Here is a 24,200-nt window from a genome sequence, read left to right on the forward strand (position 1 = left end):
CGATCTTGAGTGCCGTATACACAATACGCCAACGCGCGAAAAAGACAATTCCCGTCGGGAATCATTTTGATAATTTTCGTTTGCATGTTCATTTTTTGCGCATCAGAAACAGATACCTATAAAGATATTTGTCAAAGACTGTCATAAACAGCCGATGACAGCTGTCAAAGGGTTTGCTAGATGCTTTTTGTTTTGTTTTCGGAATCTCACCCCACCGCCAACTTCATGCGTATACTATTGTTATTATAATCTTTTTTTTACTATTGTTATTATAATCTTTTTCTACGTTCATTTGTTTGAAACTTTTTTATTAGATAGAGAGATAATCTTTTTCTACCTGTTCATTTGTTTGAAACTTTTTTATTAGATAGAGAGACACATAAGCCACAAGCAACTTATGCAAACACACCACTGCCGATTTAAGAATATGAACTGAAAGCTTGCAGCATAAAATGACTGCAGTTATTGAACTTGCCGCCCGAACCTCCAGTACGAATTTAAACAGTCGCGAGAGCGGTGGGGACAAGCTATTTTAATTTTTTGACCTCTAATGTTTTTTACGCGCTAGTCGACCAGAAAAACTGATTCATTTATATCACGTCTCGCATGATACATCGCAACAGGCAGATGAAATTACAACTTCGTCGAAACAAAATGTAATTATTTTGGTGCTTCTGCTTCACAAGATAACTTTCATTTCTTCAATGGTATACAAGCCATTCCATGTGAACTTTCCGATTTCTTTCAATGTTTTGGGAAAAAATAATAACCAAAATCCTAAATGTTTACAGCATTAGCCATGTTGATTCCAAAATTGTAAGCTCGCAATCAATTCCAGTAACCTCACAAACTACTGAAATACCGGGCTCCGGAAGATGTCACGATCGTAAAAAAAACTATGCCAGAAACCGTTCGGCAATTTGTGAGAGTGGTTTTTGTTATAAATGCTACCGAAATTTATTGAAACGAAGAAGCTCCTAAATTGTTGCTTAAAAAGAGCTTTGTAATGTTAAATGAAACGAATTGAAGCAAAATAGTGCGATTGTAATGGGAATTCTGCTGCACGTGTATAAGGATAGTTCACCCCCTAAATGACGTTATTTCAAAAAATGCAAAAACACGTATCCCATACTTTTGTCTGCTGTTTCAAATGCAATTAATTTCATTAAAATCTGAACAATAGTTTTTTATTTATCAAATTTTTTTAACTTTCAACCCCTATAATTTTCGACTATTCAACCCCGTCATAACCGGCCAGAATGTATTTTTCATTGTTCGTCATAGGAATTATTCTCCAATTGGTTTCATTCAAATATCTCAACTGGAAGTATGTGAAACTATGAAACAGCCACTGAAGATGTCCAACTTTGGGGGCTGATTTCAACCCTTTGAACCGTTTTTTCTCCGATAAAAAAATACGTGTGGCTTAGATTTAACATGTCCGGGAATTATCGAGTTCGGGGGGGGGGGGGGGGGGGGGGGGGACACCTCAGGCGGTTTCCTTGTGAGTGTTCTACAATGCCAGCGATGTGAAGTCATCGCTGACAGATGTTGGCATGCGTCAAGCTCCGCAAATGGATAGATAATCGATATTAGTAGTAGCGTTTGCGCTACCGCCAACACTCGAGCGAAACCACGATCTGATATACAGATCTTACAACGAACGGGAATGTGTGAATATAAAGTGTTCTTCCTCTTCGAGCACAACTGTAAGAATGTCTGTAAGTGTGTTTACATTTTGGAATCTTACGCTTCTGATGCGAAGCCCGTAAGACAGTCAATGACCGTCTAATAACGAGGCTCCGTCGTTAATTTTTCGAATTTACCAGTTTTTCAAATTTATATCTACAACAATGAAAAGGCCTCGTGATTAATGTTAATATTGATAATGCATATCCGCATTTCAATTATTAGACGGTCATTGACTGTCTTACGGGCTTCGCATCAGAAGCGTAAGATTCCAAAATGTAAACACACTTACAGACACTTACTTACAGTTGTGCTCTACAGGAAGAACACTTTATATTCACACATACAACAGCACAAGAAAACAAATTTGAACTAACTGGTGATGAGAGGAATTAACGACATCAGAGTCAGGGCGGCTAGGTGGTCTAGTGGAGTAAGGCTCCGGTAAAGCATCGCTAGATACCAGGTTCGATTCCTGGCTCCGTCGTTAATTTTTCGAATTTACCAGTTTTTCAAATTTATATCTTCAACAACGAACGGGAATGTCAGGTGTTGTGCTAAGTACGCTTCTATTTCACGTTTTGGTACTTCCAGCTGATACTAAGCGTCGCAGTTATAACAGTATATCCACTTCTTATCCCTCATTGTCAGTGTGACCGGCGCTAACGCAACGTCTAAGCTAAGAGCGTGGTAGAAACGTATACCGAGAGAACATTTTGAAAGTTCGCACTCGGTCACCGCCGACTAGGCACTACTCAAGTTCTTCGTTTGTTTCTCGCAGGCTGGCCATCCCATATTGCTAGTAGGGCTCTCGAGGCGGCGCCAACATTACGATGTAGACGTATATCACTCTCTCCCTTGCACAATTAGATTACTCTGACACAGATGCGCATGCGTCTGCATCCCTCTTCACCCGATACATTTACTCGCGTCTTCACGGTTATGAGTGGAAGTTATTCCGTGGTTTTACGTGCTTGACGTATAAATAAATGAATAAATAATATCTAAAAAATATAGTGAGAGCCTGTTATTCGTGCCAAACAAGAGACTTGAAGTATGAAAACATCTCGCTTCATCGGTAAGCATCATATATATTTAATAAATGTACTTGGCAAGTAATAATCAACGATTCTGTTCAGTTTTCGAAAAAATCCCGATATACGTCGAAAATGGATGGAGGCTTGTGGCTCAAGTGAATAAGATGAACTTTCTCATCTTTACATTTGTTTGCGGCATTTTCGTAACGAAGGTATCGCAATAATACCAACGAGTCAAAAACCGCGTTTGAATCCTGGATCAGTTCCTTGAATCAATGTTAAAACGTCGACTATGGCGGATGATGTTAATGAATTACAGAAAATTTGGGTGATCTAGAAGCCCCGCGGCATCACTATCGATTTGAGGACTTGGAAAAATTTGGATGATCTAGAAACCCTGCGGCATCACTATCGATTTGAGGACTTGGAAAAATTTGGGTGACCTGGGATTTATCGCCATACATCGACAATGTCGTTCAGTACATTGCAGGATATATATCTCATAGAATATATAGCATAGTTGATTGCAGGATATGCAGAGATCAATTAGTGGGTGAAAAAATGTCATTATTATCAGCGATTAAAAATAAAGGACCTTATTTGATGCCTGCAACAGACGTTTGTACGATTTGCCGAACATGCGAAACAGTAATCCGGCAATATTCAAACCAGTTATCACAAAGGACTATGAAGGGCTTTTTAATGAATAAAACTTTCAGCCAAATAAGTATAATGTTCTTTAAGGATATCATGGATGAACATGTATTATGTCAGGACTTATCGGACAATCATCGAACTCAACTGTGTAAATATATAAAAGAATTATATATCAATGTAAAACTATTTCATGAAGCTAAAAGATTGTCAGACAAAAATATTTACGTTCGAAATAAGTTTACAAAATTAATTTTATTTCATCATCAGTACTATATACAGCTGTACTTATTTGCATTTAATCTGTACAAATTATTTTGGGAAAATAAAAAAAATTACGGAACATTTATTCTGTTTTTATGTGAATTCGTTCATTTGATCATAGTTTTTGACAGAAGAGACTATATATAATTTATCAGTGTGTTGAACGTCGTTGCTTAGAGAATATTACACATCAAATTATTGAAGACCACTTGTAGTTAGTGTGCGGGATTCTATATGTTTTTGAGAAGTCTCAAAACACAACCACGCACAAGGCCTGCGACAGCGAGACGACTAACATGAATTTTTTTTATCTCGTTAAATGTTCAATAATTTACTCTAATTCAAACCAAAATATAGTAGTGATGTTGCGAAAAAGGTTTAAAGTATAATGCAAAGTCAACATAATCTCACACGTCAGCGGACAATTCATTCTTGGAGATGGTTAACAATTTTGACGAAAGCTAAACATTAGGACGAGCGTCAATTAATTCTGCAGGACTTGATTTTTTGCTTTTGTCGTGAATATTAACGATTACCAAGAATTATCTGTATTAAAATTTTCACTATCTCTTTCGCACTCATATGTCGTGTTTACACCTTTCTGTTTTTGTTATATAAAGTAATAATGCGATCTTTTGTCTTATATACATTGTTGACATGTCTTTGTCACCTTCTTTACAAGTTCATAATTAATCTCCAAATAAATATTGATTTAAATAGTCTGCTCGTCATATACAACAGATGCCGTGGGGAACTACTTGAATAAACCGCCGCGACTGCGCAAAACGGTAAAAATCACCTATTATGCATTTATACTATCGTTTTCTGTCTCTCTTTCTTGGCGCCGCTCCCACTTATTGAACAGATGCTGAACTAGCAATATAGGAGTATTAGAAAGAATAACAGACAAACAACATTAATCGTGCTCAGCGATCTTTGCGGCGTAAATCGGAATGAATAATCGGACAACAATCGTGCCTACACCCACCACCTTCGTTTGCAGACCTCTATGTGAGACCGTCATCGCGTCAGCGAGACCGTGAATCGCAGTACCGAGCACTGTTCATTTTAAATTGAGTCTTCATCGGAGTTGCATAGCGCGTAAAATTTTTCCTGCTGAGCGCGAAAAGACTAATTTCAAGGTTCGATTTCGTCTTAAAGTTAGCATAGCTGAGGCTTGTTGCAACTGATAAGGGTTCATGCGCCAAATTGACAATTGAATAATAGTTAAAACATTATGACATTTATTCAATTGTAAAGCATGTGAGGAAGTAATATACATTTTACACTGGCTAAAATATGAATCGCGTTACGTTATTGAAAAAATCAACAGAAAGCAATAAAAATGCTATCCGCATTCATGGATACACACGAATTAAGTTCGTCGTAATATTGAAATAGAAAGCGATTTCTAGAAATTGCATTGATCGATATGTCTGTACAGTGCTCCCCCCCTAAGATTTCAGACTCGGGGCTCTGGTTCCAGGAAAAATATCTTAGAGAGGTATCCCCTCTACTCTCAAAAGGTGGGGTGTATATGTAGACAGCTGACTTATAGTAGCGGCTTACGCGCATGCGCAAGTAAACAACACTGAGTATAGTGGGGAAGCCGAATTGCTGGGTAAATGATAGTAAAATGAGGGGAAGTAATATCTTACAGAGGGATATCTTAGGGGGGGAGCACTGTATATAAACTTAATTCAACGTAAATTTAAATTAATACCAAAGAATGGAACAAAAATGGATGGAAACGAAAGCGTGTATTCCAGATCGGATTGAATTAAAATTCCCTAGCAATTCAAACGTAACAAAATTAGGAGAACCCGAATTGGCAGACACAAATACCAATCAATGCAGATGATTTTTGCATCGTGTACGATGTTTTCTTCAGAATTTCGGATTGGTAGAAATCATAATAAATCTGTTCTGATACGGTTTAATCTTTTATTCATTTTCTTTCCTCACTTATTAGTCTGGGTATATCGTAAATGCTGCCAGCTCATTAATTTGACAACCAAAAAAATCAAGCAATGTAGATGATTGTTATGCATGTGATGTATGCGGAATTTCACGTATAATATATTGTTTAATTCAGTTGTTATACATTTACCGTTGTACTAACCTGTTGTAATAATAAATAACTGATTTTTGCAGGAAAAACGGAAGAATCAGCCACCAAGCCTTACGACGGACAGAGATCTCAGACTACGGCTAGCGCCACAAATTCTTCTTCCAGACTTTGAGGGAATATTTTAATATAGTCTCTCAATTTTACACATACACAAAATAAATAAATATGAGCTCCTCAGTTGAAAAATTCACCAGCATCCTGTAGTTGAGGTTACATTAACGTAGATGTCACGAAAATGGTAATTTAGAATAGAGGCAATTTTTTGCAGAAGTAAAATGGAGTAAATAATTTAAAAAAATGAATTCGTTAATTATCATTGAGAATTTATTGAATACCTTACAAACATAGCCACCAAAGTTTTATACAAACCTACATGGAAAAACGTTCTACATTTTAAGGGGGGTGTCCCATTTTTGTCCGCTGAAATGAGTTTTTTTTCTATTCTAAAAAAAAATGAAACTACGCGATCAATTATTTCTAAATTTTCAGCATACATTATTGATATATAAGGGGTTAAAAAAAAGCAGCCAATTATTTTTATAAAAAATTTCGCCTGCTGTCTCACCTCGTCATACAGGATCTTTTCACTTCTGGTAGTCCGCAAAGAACCAAACAGGATTTTAGTTCGTACTTACGTAGTTACTGTTCAATGAACCAGTATGAATAAAAAAATTTTTTACGAAACCGTTCACTTGCAAAACTCAAATGGCCATTATGCTAAATCAATTTGACAATAACTACACGCTGGAAATTTTGAAGTAATAAATTGCAGTTTAATTTTTTTTATATTACAAAAAAACATCTCATTTTAGCGGACACAAATGGGACACCCCTCTTAACACAGATAGGTTATCTATATGCTAGATATAGCATTAAGTGCAGAGATTCATTCGAACATACCGTAGGTACTAACCAGAATTGACGCTGATTTCTTACTTTATTCCTTAATCACGTTATTCTTCGTTATTATCATCCACTCGTAAAAATAAAACGGCAGAAGACCGCTTCTATAAGTTCGTTTCTACAAGTGGTGGTCAAGTAATTTAAATTAAATCAAATCAAAATGTTCGGAATTGACAATTGAGTGCATGAGAAACAAACTTGTAGGAACGTCACTTGTAGAAACGAACTTGAAGACATCGGCACTTGTAGAAATGAACTTGTAAAAACGATACCTTCTCCATAAAACACATAGGTGAAATATTTCAATGGTCGTATACACAAAATAATTTACTATTGAAAATTATTTAATTTCTAAGGGAAAACAAATCTTGTACCAGTCATTGTGTATTTATGTATAGTGTAAATTATTGCAATACTTACATATACTTTGTGTGTGATATAATTAGATATCATCACATCATTTCTTAGGATAAGAATTATCGGCTATATCAAATTGTCATCAGTCAAATAAATCTATTACATATATGAAATTGTACTGATATATTTTCATTTAATTGATACATGTTATGCAGGGATTTCTTATGTCAATTTCATCACACTTTTTTCCATACATTCTCACGAATATTAATTACTATTACAAGGAGTATGTGCAAATCAATTATTGGGAAACAAAAAATGCTGCATCAAAGGAAGCATGGATTAACAAAAGAACAGATTAATTAAGTAACCAATGTTAACACAGTTATTGCTACAAAGTATTTTTGTATTATAACCCTGTACACAATTTTAGGTAGGGAATTAGTTGTAGGTATAAAGCAGTGATTATCTGTGTTTAGTATTGTCTTTCATATTCAAGCTGCACGCAAATGAGACGAAGAATTAATATACATAGGTATGTATACTGCAGCACATGTGTAGAAAATACTGATTGTTCTTAGCGAGTTATTCATCTCGAAAATATTTTTTCTTCCAATGAGACTAACTTTACTTCAAACTTTACAATATCCGAAAAACGTACGAGAACACGGATTGTGTATATTAACAGTGTGACAAAAAGTTACTCATTCTTCAGTAATTCGTGAAAAATCATACGCGACAAGGCAGTGCTGAAATATTCACACTTACTTCTTACTTTCGAATTGTCACTAAATGGTTGTCTTGGCATTAAATTGATGAACCCGCAAATAAACTGTTTTGCTGAAAATTTGATAAATATGAGTTCTTAGGTATCTTCGTGTTAGCTGACAAGGCTGGAATATCCATTTTTCTCTTAATTGTATTCTTAGTTATAAATACGGGCTTCCTCGGGGCATTTGATGCTAACACGTGATATGGATTTACTGGCTCTTTACCCAGCAGTTCTTCCGTCAACAAACGTGTAAGAATGGGAAAAATAGTCAAGCACGAAGAATTCTTCACTGTCGGGGGCAGCAACTCATTCGTCTTGGCATACGCGTCAACGGCTGAATCTAGCTCCAGAAGGTACGGAGTCATTTTACAAATCGACAGATACTGCTGCACCTAATTCAACATACAAAATGAGTTAGTTGAACTTCAGAACGTTTGTCAAATGAACTTTGAGAACGATTTTTAACAATATTAAAAACAAAAAAAAAACAATTAAAAGCATAACCCCAAGAGTGAAAAAAATTTGTCCCCTCGTATTTTATTCGGGCAAATGATTAGCCACGTCCCTCCCATTCTAGTGTGAATCCCAAAACGTGTAGCAACTGTTCTAGGGGATCTGAGACGTCGACGAAAATATTGGTGAAAGTTAGAGATAATAGCGCGGTACTCTTGGTACGAAAAATTCTACTGAATCCAATGAATTAATTTCTGCAATCCGTACCAGTCGAGTGTGGATCCTGAAATTCATAGCAAGCATTTTGGAGGATCTAATAAGAGACCAGACACTGGTCGAAAATCACCCAAAACGGGCGCATAATAGGAAACAAAAAATTGTAAACCAATTTTTTTCTATTGTACCAGCAATCATATATATTCTGACGAGTCAAAAATATAAAGTGTCAATTCGAAAAAAAACGTGCCTCTTCGTGTTACAGTTGGCTACCTTTTGCTTTTCTTAATCTAAGATTTCTCGATAACACGTTCAGTTTTTATTTCATATATAAAGTGAAAAAGGTTACTTTCTCCCGTTTATTTCCCAAATTTTTTTTGTAAACAATTGTGTAAATTTTGACCTTTATTTTCGTTTTTTAAACACTTGAATACATTGATTTTCGGCTGAGTTATAAACTGTTAAAGACGGACGTTTTTCGTATGAAAAAAATTCAACTTTAAATTAATATAGAACGGAACTTTTGATTCTGACCAGTCCTTACTCTGAATCTTCTTGGATACTGAATTCCTATTCCTCTATGATACGTCAGAAAAAAATTAACTGCGCGTATTTGCGCGTTTAGACGGTGCATTTTTTTTTTTTTTTATTCGACTGATACGCGATTGTTATAAAATTGATTAGATAACATTTCCGGATTTCTGCTGCCATACCAGGCTGAATGCTGGTTCAGCTGTCTCAAAACTGTACATATTTCGTTTTTATAAGAATGAAATGCGGACATTTTTTTTTAATTCGCAGATGGAAATTGAATAATCTGAATAGGTTTGTAGGCGCGACCGTTTGTAAACGGAGTGCTTTATACATTTGTGATCGTGAAAAACGTCGGACTGACAAGGGGACCTTACAGGTTGTCACTCACGGATTTTGATGGGAACCCGGGACCGCCAGAGTCGAAGCCGTGAATCTCGCCCACTGGGCTGCGCCCACTTGCTCGGAAACTATATTACTTTACCGGTATAATAGGTACGAGTTAAATTTCCGAATGATTTTTCTCAAAAACTATGAGCCATTGAAAAAAATCCCTGTATTCAGGTACTCAGGGTAGGTCCCTCTACAACATATCTGAGACCCATCAAAATCCGTGAGTGACAACCTGTAAGGTCCCCTTGTGAGAAAAAGTTTCAAGACCACTGATAAAGGATGTCTGGTCACACGAAAAAATATTTGCTAATATCTTTAAAAATGGATGCATGCATGTACGTATGTAGTTATGGGTTTACGCATTTTTATATCTACGACTTCTGACAAACCGTTCCACTGACTCGGCTAGAATTAAGACAGAGAATTTTCTATCTGAAAACAAGGATTTCTTATGATTTTTTATTCATTTCCAGTTCAAGATTAAAAATTATTTTAATAATTGTTTTCTTGCAATTTACCACGCTTTTAAAACGGACTAAAAAGTATAAAATAATGTTTATCAAACGGAAAACGTGACTATTGCATGAGCCCCACGTTTTCCATTTTATACCATTATTTTATTCTTTTGTAGCCCGTTTTGAAAACGTGCTAAATAAAATTTTCTTTTTATTTAAATAATTATCTGTCGGTGCGTGGTGGGTTTTGACCCCTTTGAGCGCTCAGCTCAAACAATAAATTAAATTTTCTTTCAACCTTGTTGAAGAGGAATTGCACCGAACCAGTTCTGACGCGTCGGTGTATAAAATGTACGGAAGTGAAGGATTCAGTGCTGAAAGTGTTGGCATGTTTGAGAGCGCTTACTTTATGTTGAGAAATGCAATCTTTAGCTTCTCCCCAATTCCACAGTACATTCACGCGCGTGAGTTTATTTAACGTACTTTGCAGATGGGCAATATCTTTAATATGTCGATGGTACCAATTTACCATTCCGTTAAATCTTTTCAATTCATGGCGGTTTTGACGGTCTTTTTATCGTGCAAATCGGTTTGATCTTTTCCAGATCGGGTCGTAGCCCGTCAGTGTCTACGATGAAACCTGAAAACTTTACTTTATTGTCAGCGATTTTACTCTTCTTGAGATTTATTACCAATTCCGCGTCGATAAGAACGTCAATGAAAATTCTTAATAGCTGAACATAATCTGCGAATGTTGTTGAAGCGATTATCCAATCGTCTAAGTACGCGAATACGTTGTCAATTAGGCTGGTTTTTCACGTGCAGCAAACAGCTGGATGCAACATGCTCTGATTGGTCAATTCACCAAAATCACCAAGCTTTAAGTGTCACGAAATAGTGATTTTCGTGAACTGACCAATCAGAGCATGCTGCATCCAGCTGTTTACTGCACGTGAAAATCCAGCCTTAGATCTTCGCGCCTTGTCAATATTAGTTTTCTTCGCACGCGCTCTTTCAATCGATCGATCAGATATTGAAAAGTTCCTGGATCACCGCTCAGTCCAAAAGGCAATCTTTCGTATTAAAACAACCCTTGCCCCTTGAGAATAAAGGCGGTGAACGCTTCTGAGCTTTCTTCCATCGATAACTGATGGAACGCTTCGCTCAGATCGATTTTTAGTATAAACAAGGTGGAATGGAGAGCGTCGCGAATTGTCATCATATTATGTAACGGATCCGCGGGACTAACAGTTGTACCGCGAAAGCGCGAATGTATAATATATTCGGGTCCACGTACCCCCGAAGGAGGGGAACTGGGAGGCGGATGGCCTACGAGCCACGATCAGCAAATCTCATTTTCAGTCAGGCAGAAAATAACTCGCTTAAGGGACAGCACCACTGTGACGGTTTCAAAAAATCGATTTTTTTAAAAAACCATTTAAAAACATCTACAATACTTTTAAGATTAAGATGCCGTTGGACCCAGGTCGAAAAAATAATGATTTTCGTAGATGTTGAATATTTTGTGGAGCGGAGCAGCGCTCCGCGCTGCGTCGGTCTCAACGCAACAATTGAAACAATTTGGGCCGATGATTATCCCCAACGTTTCCAAAACTTTCATGAGGCTTCTCAGGCCATCATTGAACCCTTATAATACCGCGATATCAATTGCAATATCAACGATTTTTTTACCTCCGGAGTGGGAGAAATTAACAAACCTAAAACTTTGAACGCGTTTTTCTCGAAACCACTTTCTTGAGTGCGGCCCGCAGCAAAACTCGAGCAATTTTTATCCGATCGACTTCAAATTTTTACTGTATCAATGAAAATAGATTATCTAATGTACTACATAGGATTTTTCGATATCTCAATAATAATAAAAGTTATAGCCTATTTCCGACGAGAAATTTTGCTCAAAAATCATTCTTTAATTTCAAAAGCGTACCTATTTTTTAAAAATCAATTTTTTTCCAAATCCCTACGTACTACACTTCAAAATATCATATTATTAACGAAAACACTGCGTATTTTTTTTTAAGTCGACGTTGAAGAGAGTTTTTCTGCGTGCCGCGAACCACTGCGGAGACAACAGCACCTGACGCGGGAGCTTCCCCAGCGCCACCATGCGGCGTGAAAAATGTGGAAAAAATGTTTTTTAAAGAATTAAGAAACAAGGAAAAAACGGAAAAAAATTTTTCGTATATCTCTTATTTTTCCCACAAAAAAAATTGTTGAGAATGTAAAAAAAAACAGGGGTTCACACCATTGAAGGGTGCATTAACCGCCTCAAAATTTTTTTAGTTTACTATAAGATTTTCAAAAGAAATCTAATCCAAGAGATCGACCTCGTATACCTTCCTTGTGAGTCAAGTACCGTTGTGAACGAGAGCGTGTGTGAAACGTGTCGGCTGAAAATCGAACATTCAGATAAAATTACATTCTGTGCAATTACTTACTATCAATTATTCGGTAAGAAAATTACTTAACAATCACAGCATATACTACTCTGTATCAGAATTTAATCGTTCCTTCCTTGCTTCAGCTCCGTCCTTCCCTCACGGAAAAAGACCCTCAATTTTTGGGGGTAAGCCTCAAAATTTAGGGGTTTACTCTGACAGTTGAGGATAAACCATCATTGATGAAGGGTTTATCTCCAACAATTGAAGGTTCATCCCCAAGAGTTGAAGGTAAACCCTTAACGATAAAGGTTAATTCCTAAGAATTGAGGGTTCAATCCCCAAGACATGAAGGTGAACCCTCGACGTTGAAGGTACATCTTCAACGATGAGGGTAATTCATATTCCCAAAATTTAACTGATGGCAAATGTGAGGGTGAACTATCAACATTGTGACGGGTTTGAGTCCGCACGAATAATATGGGGGGGGGGGGAGAGACAATTAGAGACGTGGCGGATATAATAGATAAAACTTAGTGTGTGTATTTGCGAAAGGGGGGAGGTTGTACATTGCGTTGCGATCGGGGGAGGTGAGTCGACTTAAACTATGGAAGATACAAAAGGGTTGTAGACTTTAACGGGGGCTGATCACGCCTCAGCCCTTAGCGTTTCTTACTACTAACTTACAGGTACGCGCGGGGGGGGGGGGGGGGGGGTGTGGGAGGTGACGGGGAATATGAGGTCGGAAGGGTTGATATTGCGAGGGGAGGGTGGTGTAGTGTGACGGGGAGTGTGAGGTAGAAAGGGTTGGTATTGCGAGGGGAGGAGCAGATCGGCGGTAGAATGCAGGCTAACCTGGTGTCGTCGGCGTGTGGGTGGGTGTCTCGAGGTGTGGTGGAGTGTAGCTGCGTGTATCGGTGTGTGGGTGTGACTCTCTCTCTTTCTTTCTCTCGGTGTGGTTGAGGGTAGCTGGGTGTATCGGTGTGTGGCTGTGACTCTCTCTCTTTCTTTCTCTCTCTCTCTCTCTCTCTCTCGGTCGCTCCTAGGCTGGGCTGCTCAGGTGTTGCTGCGGTTACTTCCGTGCTCGTACTGCTCGCTGGCGCTCGGCTCAGCCGAGCGTCGGTGGGCTTCGGTTACCTTCGGGTGTTTCCCGATGGAATGGGACTCACCCGTTCGGCTCTTCCCCGCGGGTTTGGGGTTTGTTGTGACTTGCACTCTAGGTGCAACGTCACAACATTGCGGGGATTATCTCCTGCAATCCCAAGGGATACACCTAACTCTTCTTGAGGGTAAACTCTAAAATTTGGGTGTCATCGTGAAAATATAATATGTAAAAGATTGGTGGTGAACCTTTGATTCCATTGCAGGGTAACATAACCCGTGAAATTTCCAAGTTAATTATGATATTCGTTGAAGTTTTATTATTCTCAATAACATCTGAAATGATCTATCTATATATTATTTATAGCAAAACCAATGATTCAATTCGAATTCAATACTTTCAAGCAGCTCGCTGAAATTAAGCCGTCGCATCATATAGTATAAGGATCACTATTGATATTGTATTTTACTTACCCTGCATGCCATTATGCAACGCTCCAAAAGAATACTACTTAGTTTTTTCAGGGTTGAAATTAGAAATCATAAACTACACTATATATGGGGATTCCTACGTCAACTCGGTGAATCAAAAACATTGACCCTCTTTGATTTTCTCGGTGATTTTTTATATGATAGTTCTTGGAAATTATCTGAAAATCATCGAATCTGAATATTTTATATTTTTTCATATAGTGTATGTACATTGTACATGTACGCATACAGCTTCATTATAATATAATAATGAATGGAATGCATTCGTTATAGATAATTCTTGATGGCTATATGAATTATACATACGTACCTTAAATTTTATTTACGATTACTTTTCTGCGTGGGAATATGGTATACCCTGCTTCTATATTAAACGCGAATTCGTATGGATATACAAGAATTTAGTAATGTCAATATATAATTTTCGTGGCATTCAATGATAAAAATCAATATCCAAATGCATATGAAGTATTCCATGCCAACTGAGAGGACATTTTCCCTGACCCCCGCCAATTTGCTTCGTTATTTTTTATATGATTCTACAACCTAAAAAAAGCACTCACCATTTTTTTCAAATTTTTCAGCCCAATCATCCTTTTTAAAAAAATGTTACAAATCCTTTTATGGTCCTAAACAAACGCCATTTTTTATTGTTGTTACAAAAATTAACATAATTTCTAGATCCCAAAACAAAAATTTTAAGCCATAGTTCAGAGTGGAGAATTGATTTTTTGTATTTTTTAAATATTTTTTTAGAAGAATAATTTTTCTTATTTTGTACGTATACAAAACATATGTTATGTACGTAACATTTTTTTAAAAAAGAATGGTTGGGATAAAAAATCTGATAAAAATTATGCGTGCTTTTTTTAGGTTGTAGAATCATATAAAAAATAATGAAGCAAATTTACAATTTGTATACGTACAAAATAATAAAAATTATTCCTCTAAAAAAATATTTAAAAAATACAAAAAATCAATTCTCCACTCCCAGTTCAGTCAGTTTCTATTGTATTCACTAATGGTGTGTAATGCATTTTTATAATACCGTTACATCTATAATCCCAATAAAATGACATAATAAGCTCTTGACTCGAGAATTCTTTCAAAGTGAATCCTCGATTGGGAGGTTCACCCTGAACTTGGAGGTAAACCCTTGACTTGGTGGTTAACCCTCACTTAAGAGGTAAGTCCTCAACTTGGGAGTAAACCCTCGACTTGACAGTAAACCCTCAACTTGGGAGTAAATCCTCGACTTGGAGTAGACCCTCGACTTGACAGTAAGCCCTCAACTTGGGAATAAAGCCTGGACTTGGGAGTAGACCCTCGACTTGACAGTAAACACTCAACTTGGGAGTAAACCCTTGACTTGAAAGTAAACCCTCAACTTGGGAGTAAACCTTCGACTTCGAGATTAGCCCTGAATTAAGGGGTACGAATTTACCCCTTAGAGATTGAGGGCTATTTTAGGGGTAAAATTTGGTTTTTTTTCGTAAGGGTTGAAGCTATCACAAACACCTCGTTCGGTGGCTGTGACTGCAGTTACACACAACCCTCGGGCCACAAGCTCTAGTTAGCCGGCGGAAGATATCCTAGTTTGGTTTGAAATCTCCTAGTCAGGTAAGAACATTCATACCCGAGCTGGCGCTCAACATTTATAAGAAAAAGTGAAAAACAGCTTCGTGGCCGCGAGCCGTGTATCCCCGGCGCGGCACACGAGGATCGGCCCATTTGTGCTCTTGCATGCCTTCGAGCATTTGCCACTCTATTACGAGTAGGGTGTTTTCATCACAAGATATATGTATATTGTATATGATATAAATGCAAGATGAAAAACGGTCTCGTCATAAGCCAAATCATGTGAATACCTTAAATCCGTATTGAGGGGTTAGGTAGGTTTCAGAGGTTCAAAAAAACGGTATTTTTACTATTTCTTTTTCATATATACAATCATATATTTTATTTAAACAATTCAGCATATCAAAGATACACGCTTAAACAGTATTTTGTGAAATTTTTATTTAAAAATTCTGAAAACTCAGCCGTTGGTACCTCATCTCCCTTGACGTCCCAAAAAACAATGCTCTTGCCGTGGACAGCATAACTCATTATTGGTTCATCTAAAATCAAAAAACCAAAAATATTTCGTTAGTACATGGATAAATCTCGTTATTGGACGAAGGAAAAAAAAAATTAAAATTTGAATTTTTGACAGACTTTGAACAAAAAAACACATTTTTTGGTGAAATTTTCGCCATGCAGAAACCATGCAGATCCATCCCACCGCTGCCACCAAAATGTTACGGGGTAGATTGCGTAGGCTCCGATGAGCGGTAATCGGAGCTTACTCCACGCCCAGCCAAGGTGTTATTTGGCTATTGTAGGGTCCGTTCACGTCGACTATGCACTCTACTCCCAATGCAGGAAGTGAATGGAATAGAAAGGGATCAGTATTAAGGGAAGGTAAACGATTTAAAGTATATGATTGTTTATTAGTGGTCAATGCAACGGAGTCGGTCAAGGGAAAAAGGTATGGTCTTGGTTTAGAGGGATAGGTGTCTTGCTTGAGCGCTGGAATGGATCTGCATGGTTTTGCGGGATGTAGCAGGTAAGCTAGCCGCGAGTTACAGGAGAACCTGCTGACTCGCGAACGATAAGAGTAGACTACAGAGCGTAAGGTAACTAAGAACGTGGGAAAGGAATATGAAGTCTGGAGGACGTAACACGTGTATTGGCTCGAAAAAATTAGTAATAATAAAAAAAAATCCTTCGTTCAATGACTAGATAATGTTATTTCAAAGATGTGTGCAAAATCGCTTCATAACTTTTCGAGAAATCGTGTCCACCGACTTAAAAAATTGAGTTTTGAGAAAACGCGTCTAAGATTGAAGTTAGAAAATGTTAGATAAATCGTTTACTTACGATCAATCGGTGATGCCAGGTCTTGATTTTTTTTTGGGGGGTTTCACTCGTATGTCTATCCGTGGTGGATGTCAAAAACGAACTGAAATGCTTGGACAGTTTATTTTGCAAGGTTATAGAACCTAAGCACCTTAGTACACGCGCAGGTAGAAAAACCGTTCCCTTTCTATGAGAAACGCTGTAGCGACCGTAATAATTTGAATTTCGATTTAAAAATTTGAGAGAATGTTTAGAACAGTGTATACTATACATTAATGAAAAAAAAATCGATTTTTTGAAATTTTCAAACCCACCTAACCCCTTGAGGCTTATACATATAGAGAATGTTACCGTGATCGATATTATTTAATGTAAATTGCTCTTCTTCTTTTCCGTATTAAAATTCGTATAGTAGATGCATTGCTGTGTTTTTCTTTCATTTACGTCTCCAAAACTTGACACAGATGTTTGTCAAAATTTTGTGGATGGCATTTTACTCTGGTCTTTTCTATATTTCGAGGCATTTCATGTGATAATAACATGAAAGGTAACTCAAACTGTCAAAGTAACGAGATCGACTGCTGATTGATGGAACATGTGTACATCGGTTCCCAGTGACAAAAGTGGTAACATTATAACGATCAATTATGAAATGATACGGTAACAGCTTTAAACGAATAATACCGATGGTAAAATTAGAGAAAAATGTCCTGGTGCAGGGAAGAGGAGGTGTTTACTGGTTTATAAGTTAACATTTCACCACCCTTCATCGATAAGTGAAAACCATTCTTCAAACCAATCGACAAGCGCAAGATTGATCAAGATCTAAAAATAAAAATTAAGGCCTTAGCCCAGTTTTAGCAGTGAAATGAATTGCGCACAACCCCTACATGTCACAGCGAATAGTTTTCCGGATTCGAATGGCATAGAATATTACACGTTATACCTTTTCGTCGCATTTTTCCAGCTGTTTGATTAGTCTCGTTATTTCTTCGAGTATTGATAAGCCTTTTAAAATGCAATGCTTATCAGTCATTGCCTCTGGATTTTTGATGTCGAGCGATAATTTGGCTGCAGTGGACTGTCTACGAATTCTCTGCAACAAGGATGCCAAAGGGGTTCCTGATAATGTGCGGCTCGCAACGCGAATTCTAGCATACTCTTCGCAAACCTGTACACATATAAATAAAGGGTTAATTGTCATTAGAAATAATGGAGTTATAAACTTTTCAACAGATGATTAGTAGTTTTTCCTTTTCTTAACGCATTATTAAGACCTTATCCCTCCCAATACTTTCTGCCTCTATGTAAATACGAAAATACAAGCAACAAAATATACACATTTTGTCTACAAGTGACCTGAATTTTTGGGTATTATGAATTGATATTGAATAAGAATTAGAGGTATACAAGTAAATAATAAAGCGAACACGCATCATATTACGAGAACGAGGGTCAGTTATGATTGATATTCCCTAAAAAATAAAAAGAATAAAATTGAATCATATCTGTTAGTTCAAAAACGTGGAACTGACCACAGCCGCATGAAATTGAAGCAGTTTCCAGAAAACACGGCCGCAGAGAAAGCATTTGTGATCTTAGACGTCCTGGAGACGTCATGTGCGTCGGATAAAGACATCGACGGCTTAAGAATGAACCATCGTGATGTCTTTTATTTTTCTGACACTACCACATGAGCACACGTACAAGTGAATTTCGCACGATGAATTCTCAAAGACGAGAGCATACTTTTCAAATGCTTTGTAACGAAATGATTCCTTATTTAACCCCCCTGCGCACAACCCCGAGTATACTCGGGGTTACGAAGTGGTTACCGTATGCACAACCCCGAGTATACTCGGGGTTACGAAGTGGTTACCGTATGCACAACCCCGAGTATACTCGGGGTCGGAATTTTCATCGATAACTTTTGATGCACTAACTTATTCGGGGTGTTTGCCAGCGCAAATTAAAGCTTATGAGCACAGCTTACAGAGGTGCATACTTATGAATTTCAATTAGGCCCAGATTTTTTGTAAAATAACACGAAAAATGGTGAAAATTTGTTTACAATTGTGGATACTTATGATCTTTTATCTAACATCTAGGAATGATCTAGAAGTGGTGGAAACGGGCCGAAACTTCATACTAGGGGGTTTTCGAGGCCGCTGATCATGAACCTGTTATCGGATTTCAGAAATTCCAAGATGGCGGCTTGATTTAGCGGATGCGCAATGGAGAACTCGTGCTAGACTTTCGAATTCGAGCTGAAACTTCATACCTGGGGGTTTTTGAGGCCACTGATCATGAACCTGTTATCGGAATCCAGAAATTCTGCATTCCAATTTTTTGTGTTTTTGTATTTTTGTTTTTTTTTTGTCATTTTCGTACTTTTTTTTTATTTTTTCTTTTTGTGTATTTTTTTTTTGTCTTTTTGTGGTCTTGTAGATTCCAAGCCACCTGTTGACATTTCCCCGTACTACAAAGGAAAATAGGGTAACTGAACAGCGCAAAGCCGGCAGATTTGACAGTGCGACTGAGAAATTTTGCCTTCAACGACTACTTCCAAAATTTCTTGGCTGCACTGGTTTGAGAAGATTCTTGACATCCCCAAAGCCAATATGTCTAATTCGATTCAGAAAGGATCGATAAAAAAATAAATGAATAAGTAAATTTATTTATTTCTTGTACATGAATTTGCATGGATTTCACCAACAGTTCGGGTTTGACCATAAGATTGGTCAATATTGACCTGTCCATTTCGAATCTGGCACTTTTGACCCTCTATTCGTGCTCAACGACCCTAAAAACCCCCGTACCCGAATTTTCATCGATTTCGCCAAAAGTTTGGGTTTGGCCATGAAATTGGCCAATTGAATGTTTACCTGTCCAATTTTGACTTGGCCATTGTGAATCGCCCACTTTTGGCCTTATATTCGTGCTCAGCGACACGGAGAGCCCATGTACACAAATTTTCTCAAATTTCGCAAAAAGTTTGAATTTTACCATAAAATTGGCCAATAATGGCCTGGCCATTCTGAATTTCGGAAAACCAATGCGAAATTCGGGTTCAGCGCCCTCAAAAAAATAGAGTCTGGTAGTTTTCCTGACGAACCCATCGGCCCAACTCCAGGTGCATTTCGTGATCACTTTGCTCAGGATGTCATATCCGCAGGGGGGTTAAAATTGTTGAGGGTGAAATAGCAGTGGGAGTTTACAGTTAAATTGAAAGTAATGTAAGTATTTGAACCAGCTCAGCGCCTCCTAGATCGGTCGAAAAAAAATTCAAAAAAATGGGTCCAAAATTTCAGCATTCTAGTTCAACTGAAACGGATGCCTGTGAGCATAAATTCATTTTGAGTTTTGAATTTGGGCAGGAACCGCTAATAATCACTAACGTCGAAAAATCTATGTGAAAAATGAACTATTACATCAGCTATTTGAACAGTATTTCCATTGTAGCGGGCAAATAGGAAAAAATCATAGCTTTGTACGTTGACACTTCTGAAACAATTCAAACCTTGGCGGAAAAATTCTTTAAATACTGAAGATTAAAAAAAAGACTAATCATTTATAATTTAATCACAAATCGATCAGTCATTATTCCCAATTTGCACTCATTATTCATTACTTGAAGTTGGCGATCGATCATCGTTATCGAGTGTTTGTTTATCTCCAATATCCGAAGAATTTTTCCTAATTTTTTTCGTAGCTGATCTGGAGATCTTTTCCAGATGAGCCTTCTAAGGACCACTCTAATGATACAAGATATTTTTGTTGAACTATTTTTGCAAATTCTTGTAACTAATAGTAAGAGGAATAAAAAAATTGACCAGTAAATCATCCCGTAGACTACGATACTAACATAAATGCGCATAAATGATTTTGCGTAGGTATATGTACGCTCCTGACCGCGGAAGTTCCTACATTGAACACCAGTCAACTCTGCCGTCGAAAACAAATATGGCGGCCGCGGTCGTCCAAAACCGTTCTACAATTAAGATGACACATATGATATCTCTAATTGTGAGTCCATGCCAATGACTATGGCATACCATTTCCATAGAAAGTGTGTGAGTTTCCAAGCCTAAATAATTTTGAATGTGGAAATTCCATACCCAGAATTTGGGTAATCAATTTTGAATTTTCCAGAGATTGGATTGAGAGCTACATTAAAGTTAGTAACAGTGGCATCACGACAATATATCTGAAGTGAAGAATATTACAGGACCGTTAAAAAAATGACTCGACTTCCCGTGCAGAAAACAGAAATTGGTAAAAGTTCAGCCTAATATTGGATACCGATCGTCCTCAAACGGCCCGTGCTTGGTAATGACTACTGGACCAATTTTGGCATATGACCCTGGACGTTTCGAACCAATCTTGATAACCAATGATGTGCCAGCGTTCGAGAAAAGAATGGCTCAACGCTGGTCGCCAAGCTTGAGCCAGTCGTGATGTGATTGAACGGGCCTATATTGGCATGTAATTTCGGACGTTATGGGCCAATTTTGGCAACCATCAATAGCCCACATCTAATTTGCGGCTGCCCATTCCCAAAATTAAGTGTTCATTCCAAAAAATTAAGGATTTCGTAAGTTGCATGTGGTTCTTTTTTCTCTTCAGAATAGATATACATCACCTCGTTACTGCCTTTAGCCCAATTATAATCAATAGCCTTGTAATTAAAACGCATTTCGCACCTGATTAATCGTAAAGGAACGCCGGATAACTTGGACGGTGCTCGAACCTGAGACGGACGCGTCGCTGGAATTACTACCGCGCATTATATTACCGATTGCGCCAAACGTTTGCATGCAAAGTGAACCAATCTTTCATAACTTATATTGGTTTAGTACGAATCCTCGTTCATTCGTATTCTAAAATTATATATTAGTCATTGTCAGTATTGAAGACATGGTTACTAACAATAAGGCAATCCACAGAACGAAGTTATAAATTTAAATTTAAATTATTAGAATTAATTTTTTTTCGTCTCTTCTATATTTCACAACTTGAACAGAATTCATATCTGTAATATGTGACAGGGAAATCGTTAATAAAGTAATGATTTTAATAGATATCACTTGTATAAGAATTAAGAAGTATTCACAAGAATATTTTTATTCCGTTCAGAATGATTCAACAAATGATAGGACATTCAAATGAAATATCCAGTAATTCCTTTTCTGAACTGTGAGTGTAAAATAATTATTCCTGGAACTTAATTTTCTTATACGTACTGTAACGTGGGATTTTTGATGCCCGTTACGAGGGGCTCCTTGAACTCTGGGCGGAACCAAAATTTAAGAATTTCCGAAATTGAGTCGCGAAGTTTTTGCAAAAGAGCGCCAGAACTAGAGTCACGCATCCGAAACTACGAGAGGGGACACCTTAGCGAATAGCATGAGATATTTCAGGTTTTTTTTGTTTTTTTTATTTTTCGAGCTACAACGGCATCAGGCAAGAAGTCGGCACCGAATTCGAGGAAATTGCGGAGTGGCGGACAAGCGACAATTGCGAAGGAAGGATGTCGAGGCTGCGGAGGGGGAGCCGACGCAGATCGCGGAAAGCCAAGGTAGACGCGATTCCCGCTGGTGGCCGGCGCGCCGCGCCGCAGCCTCTCCCCCTTCACCCCGCCAACAATTGACTAGCGAACCTGCGACGGACCGACTAGCGACGAGGGAGCACCACGCTCACCACCAAGACGTCATGGAGCTGCGCGGAGGACGAGATTGCGATCTAGCGTTAAGTTCTGCGCAGCGATGCTATTCAAGGTGCGCGTCGAGTTGCGCAATCGTCGAAATCGATGACGGATCGATTATTGCGTATTCTTGTGGCGTATCGAGATCCGTGTTGCGGCAGGTCGTAGGTTTTTGAAACCACTCTAGTTCTGGCGGTCATGGTACGTAGTCACGTTTTGGGGAGTTTCGCGAAGTAATGGAGTCGCCCAAAAATCACAAGGGGAATGGAAAGGGGGTTGCAAGGATGTAGAAGGTAAGCGTTGCTTCTATCCCCGCGATTGAGTTTCGATCATAATTACGAAATGCTTGCCGAGTAACGGATAGCCGTTTTGGATTTGCGTTGTAGAAAAGTACTCGAAATTCTTTTGCCGATTCTTTTGCTTGATGACCGTAACCTGAGTACGCGTGTTAGAGTAGATAGAGTAAATTTTGAGTTCTTGAGAAAGTTGAGTACAGTCACGAGTTTTATCTGAGCCCTTCTCGTTTTTGAAATCACGTATAGCCGAATTCCGCTGTACCGGGTCGAACCGCATTATCGGGTTTTTCAGTGTCACCTCTCGAATAGGTCGGGAAATGCCGAGTTGGAGTGCTCGGATTAGCGAATAACGTTTTCGAGGATTTTGAGAAGGTTTGATTTCGGATGCGTTGCGATAGCATATAGTTTAGGTTACGTTTAGTTGCGCCTGCGCTTAGTTCCGTACTCGTTCAGTTAAGATAGTGTTAATTGAGTTGTGTTACCTTGAGCTTGTGTTTAGTTGAAGTTACATTTAGTGGTGCTTGCGCTTAGTTAAGTTGCCGTTTAGTTAAGATAGTGTTTAGTCGAGTTGAGGTGATGTATAGTTAAAATTGTCGTTTCGTTGAGCAGCGGTTGAGACGAGCAGGTCGAATATTGAGTTTTGGTGGCGTCTGAAGTTTAGTGGCGTGTGCGGATTTGTTTAGTTGAAATAAGTAGGAAATAAGCTTTAGGTTAAGTAATGTTGTGAAACTCCGAGTCGGGTGAGATCTCGGGTGAGATTGAGGACGCCGTCTGTTCGGTAGCCCGATGACGCACCGTCGAGAAAGTAGTTTTAGTTTCGATTTTGAGCAATTATCGCTGTGGAGAAGAAACGGTGAATTTCCAAATTGAGAATAGCGTATGGCAATTTTGTAATGGTTGAGTGACATTTTAGCTAGGGAGCCGCGACCTCAGTAGAGTAAGAAATAGAGTAGGTTACGTGTAATTTTCTATTTATTTTTTTGAATCGCAATGAGCGACTTTTGAATTATATTTTTTATTTTTTTTTTTTGTTTTTGTATCACCGCTACTGGGAAATATAAGATTTTATTTTACTGCTTTTGTTGAGTAGCGTGTGGTTTTCGAGTGTCTCTCTCTCTCCAAAAATCACCCCTCCCCTCTCCGCGGTACTGAGCTACCAAGCATATTGCCGAGGTATAGCGCATTAACGATTTCGAGGCGTGTTAATCACGCCAGGCGCCCAACAAAACTTCGCGATATTGTTTTTAGATCCAGGGTACATCATGGACGCCAAATTATTGTGCACGCGGTAAGTTCTCGGTCATTTTCTCCGAGTGACGGAGGAGCGGCAAAAATCCACGTTACAGTACATTTACAAAAATGTACAACAAATTTTGAACAATGTGTATTAAATTAACTCATAAATTGTGCTTATACTACAAGTTGATTAAACGAGCTGCAACCGAGATATGCGGC

At 38.1% G+C, this 24,200-nt stretch overlaps 2 protein-coding genes across 2 annotated transcripts in view; one reads left to right on the forward strand and one right to left on the reverse strand.

Moving 5' to 3' along the window:
* The window catches only part of LOC124298847 (vacuolar protein sorting-associated protein 8 homolog), a 147,489-nt gene extending 139,644 nt beyond the window's left edge, over positions 1–7,845 (forward strand). Inside the window, exon 15 of the mRNA XM_046751388.1 lies at positions 5,799–7,845. Coding sequence (XP_046607344.1) covers positions 5,799–5,900 — 102 coding nt within the window. The 3' untranslated portion in view covers positions 5,901–7,845. The remainder of the gene's footprint in view (positions 1–5,798) is intronic.
* The window catches only part of LOC124310227 (uncharacterized), a 32,725-nt gene continuing 16,367 nt past the window's right edge, over positions 7,843–24,200 (reverse strand). The window contains exons 3-4 of the mRNA XM_046774038.1: positions 17,692–17,916; positions 7,843–8,199 (exon numbers count right to left, since the gene is read on the reverse strand). Of these exons, the coding sequence (XP_046629994.1) occupies positions 7,843–8,199; positions 17,692–17,916 (582 nt within the window). The remainder of the gene's footprint in view (positions 8,200–17,691; positions 17,917–24,200) is intronic.

The sequence above is a fragment of the Neodiprion virginianus genome, chromosome 1 (assembly GCF_021901495.1).
Source record: "Neodiprion virginianus isolate iyNeoVirg1 chromosome 1, iyNeoVirg1.1, whole genome shotgun sequence".
Taxonomy (NCBI): Eukaryota; Metazoa; Arthropoda; class Insecta; order Hymenoptera; family Diprionidae; genus Neodiprion; species Neodiprion virginianus.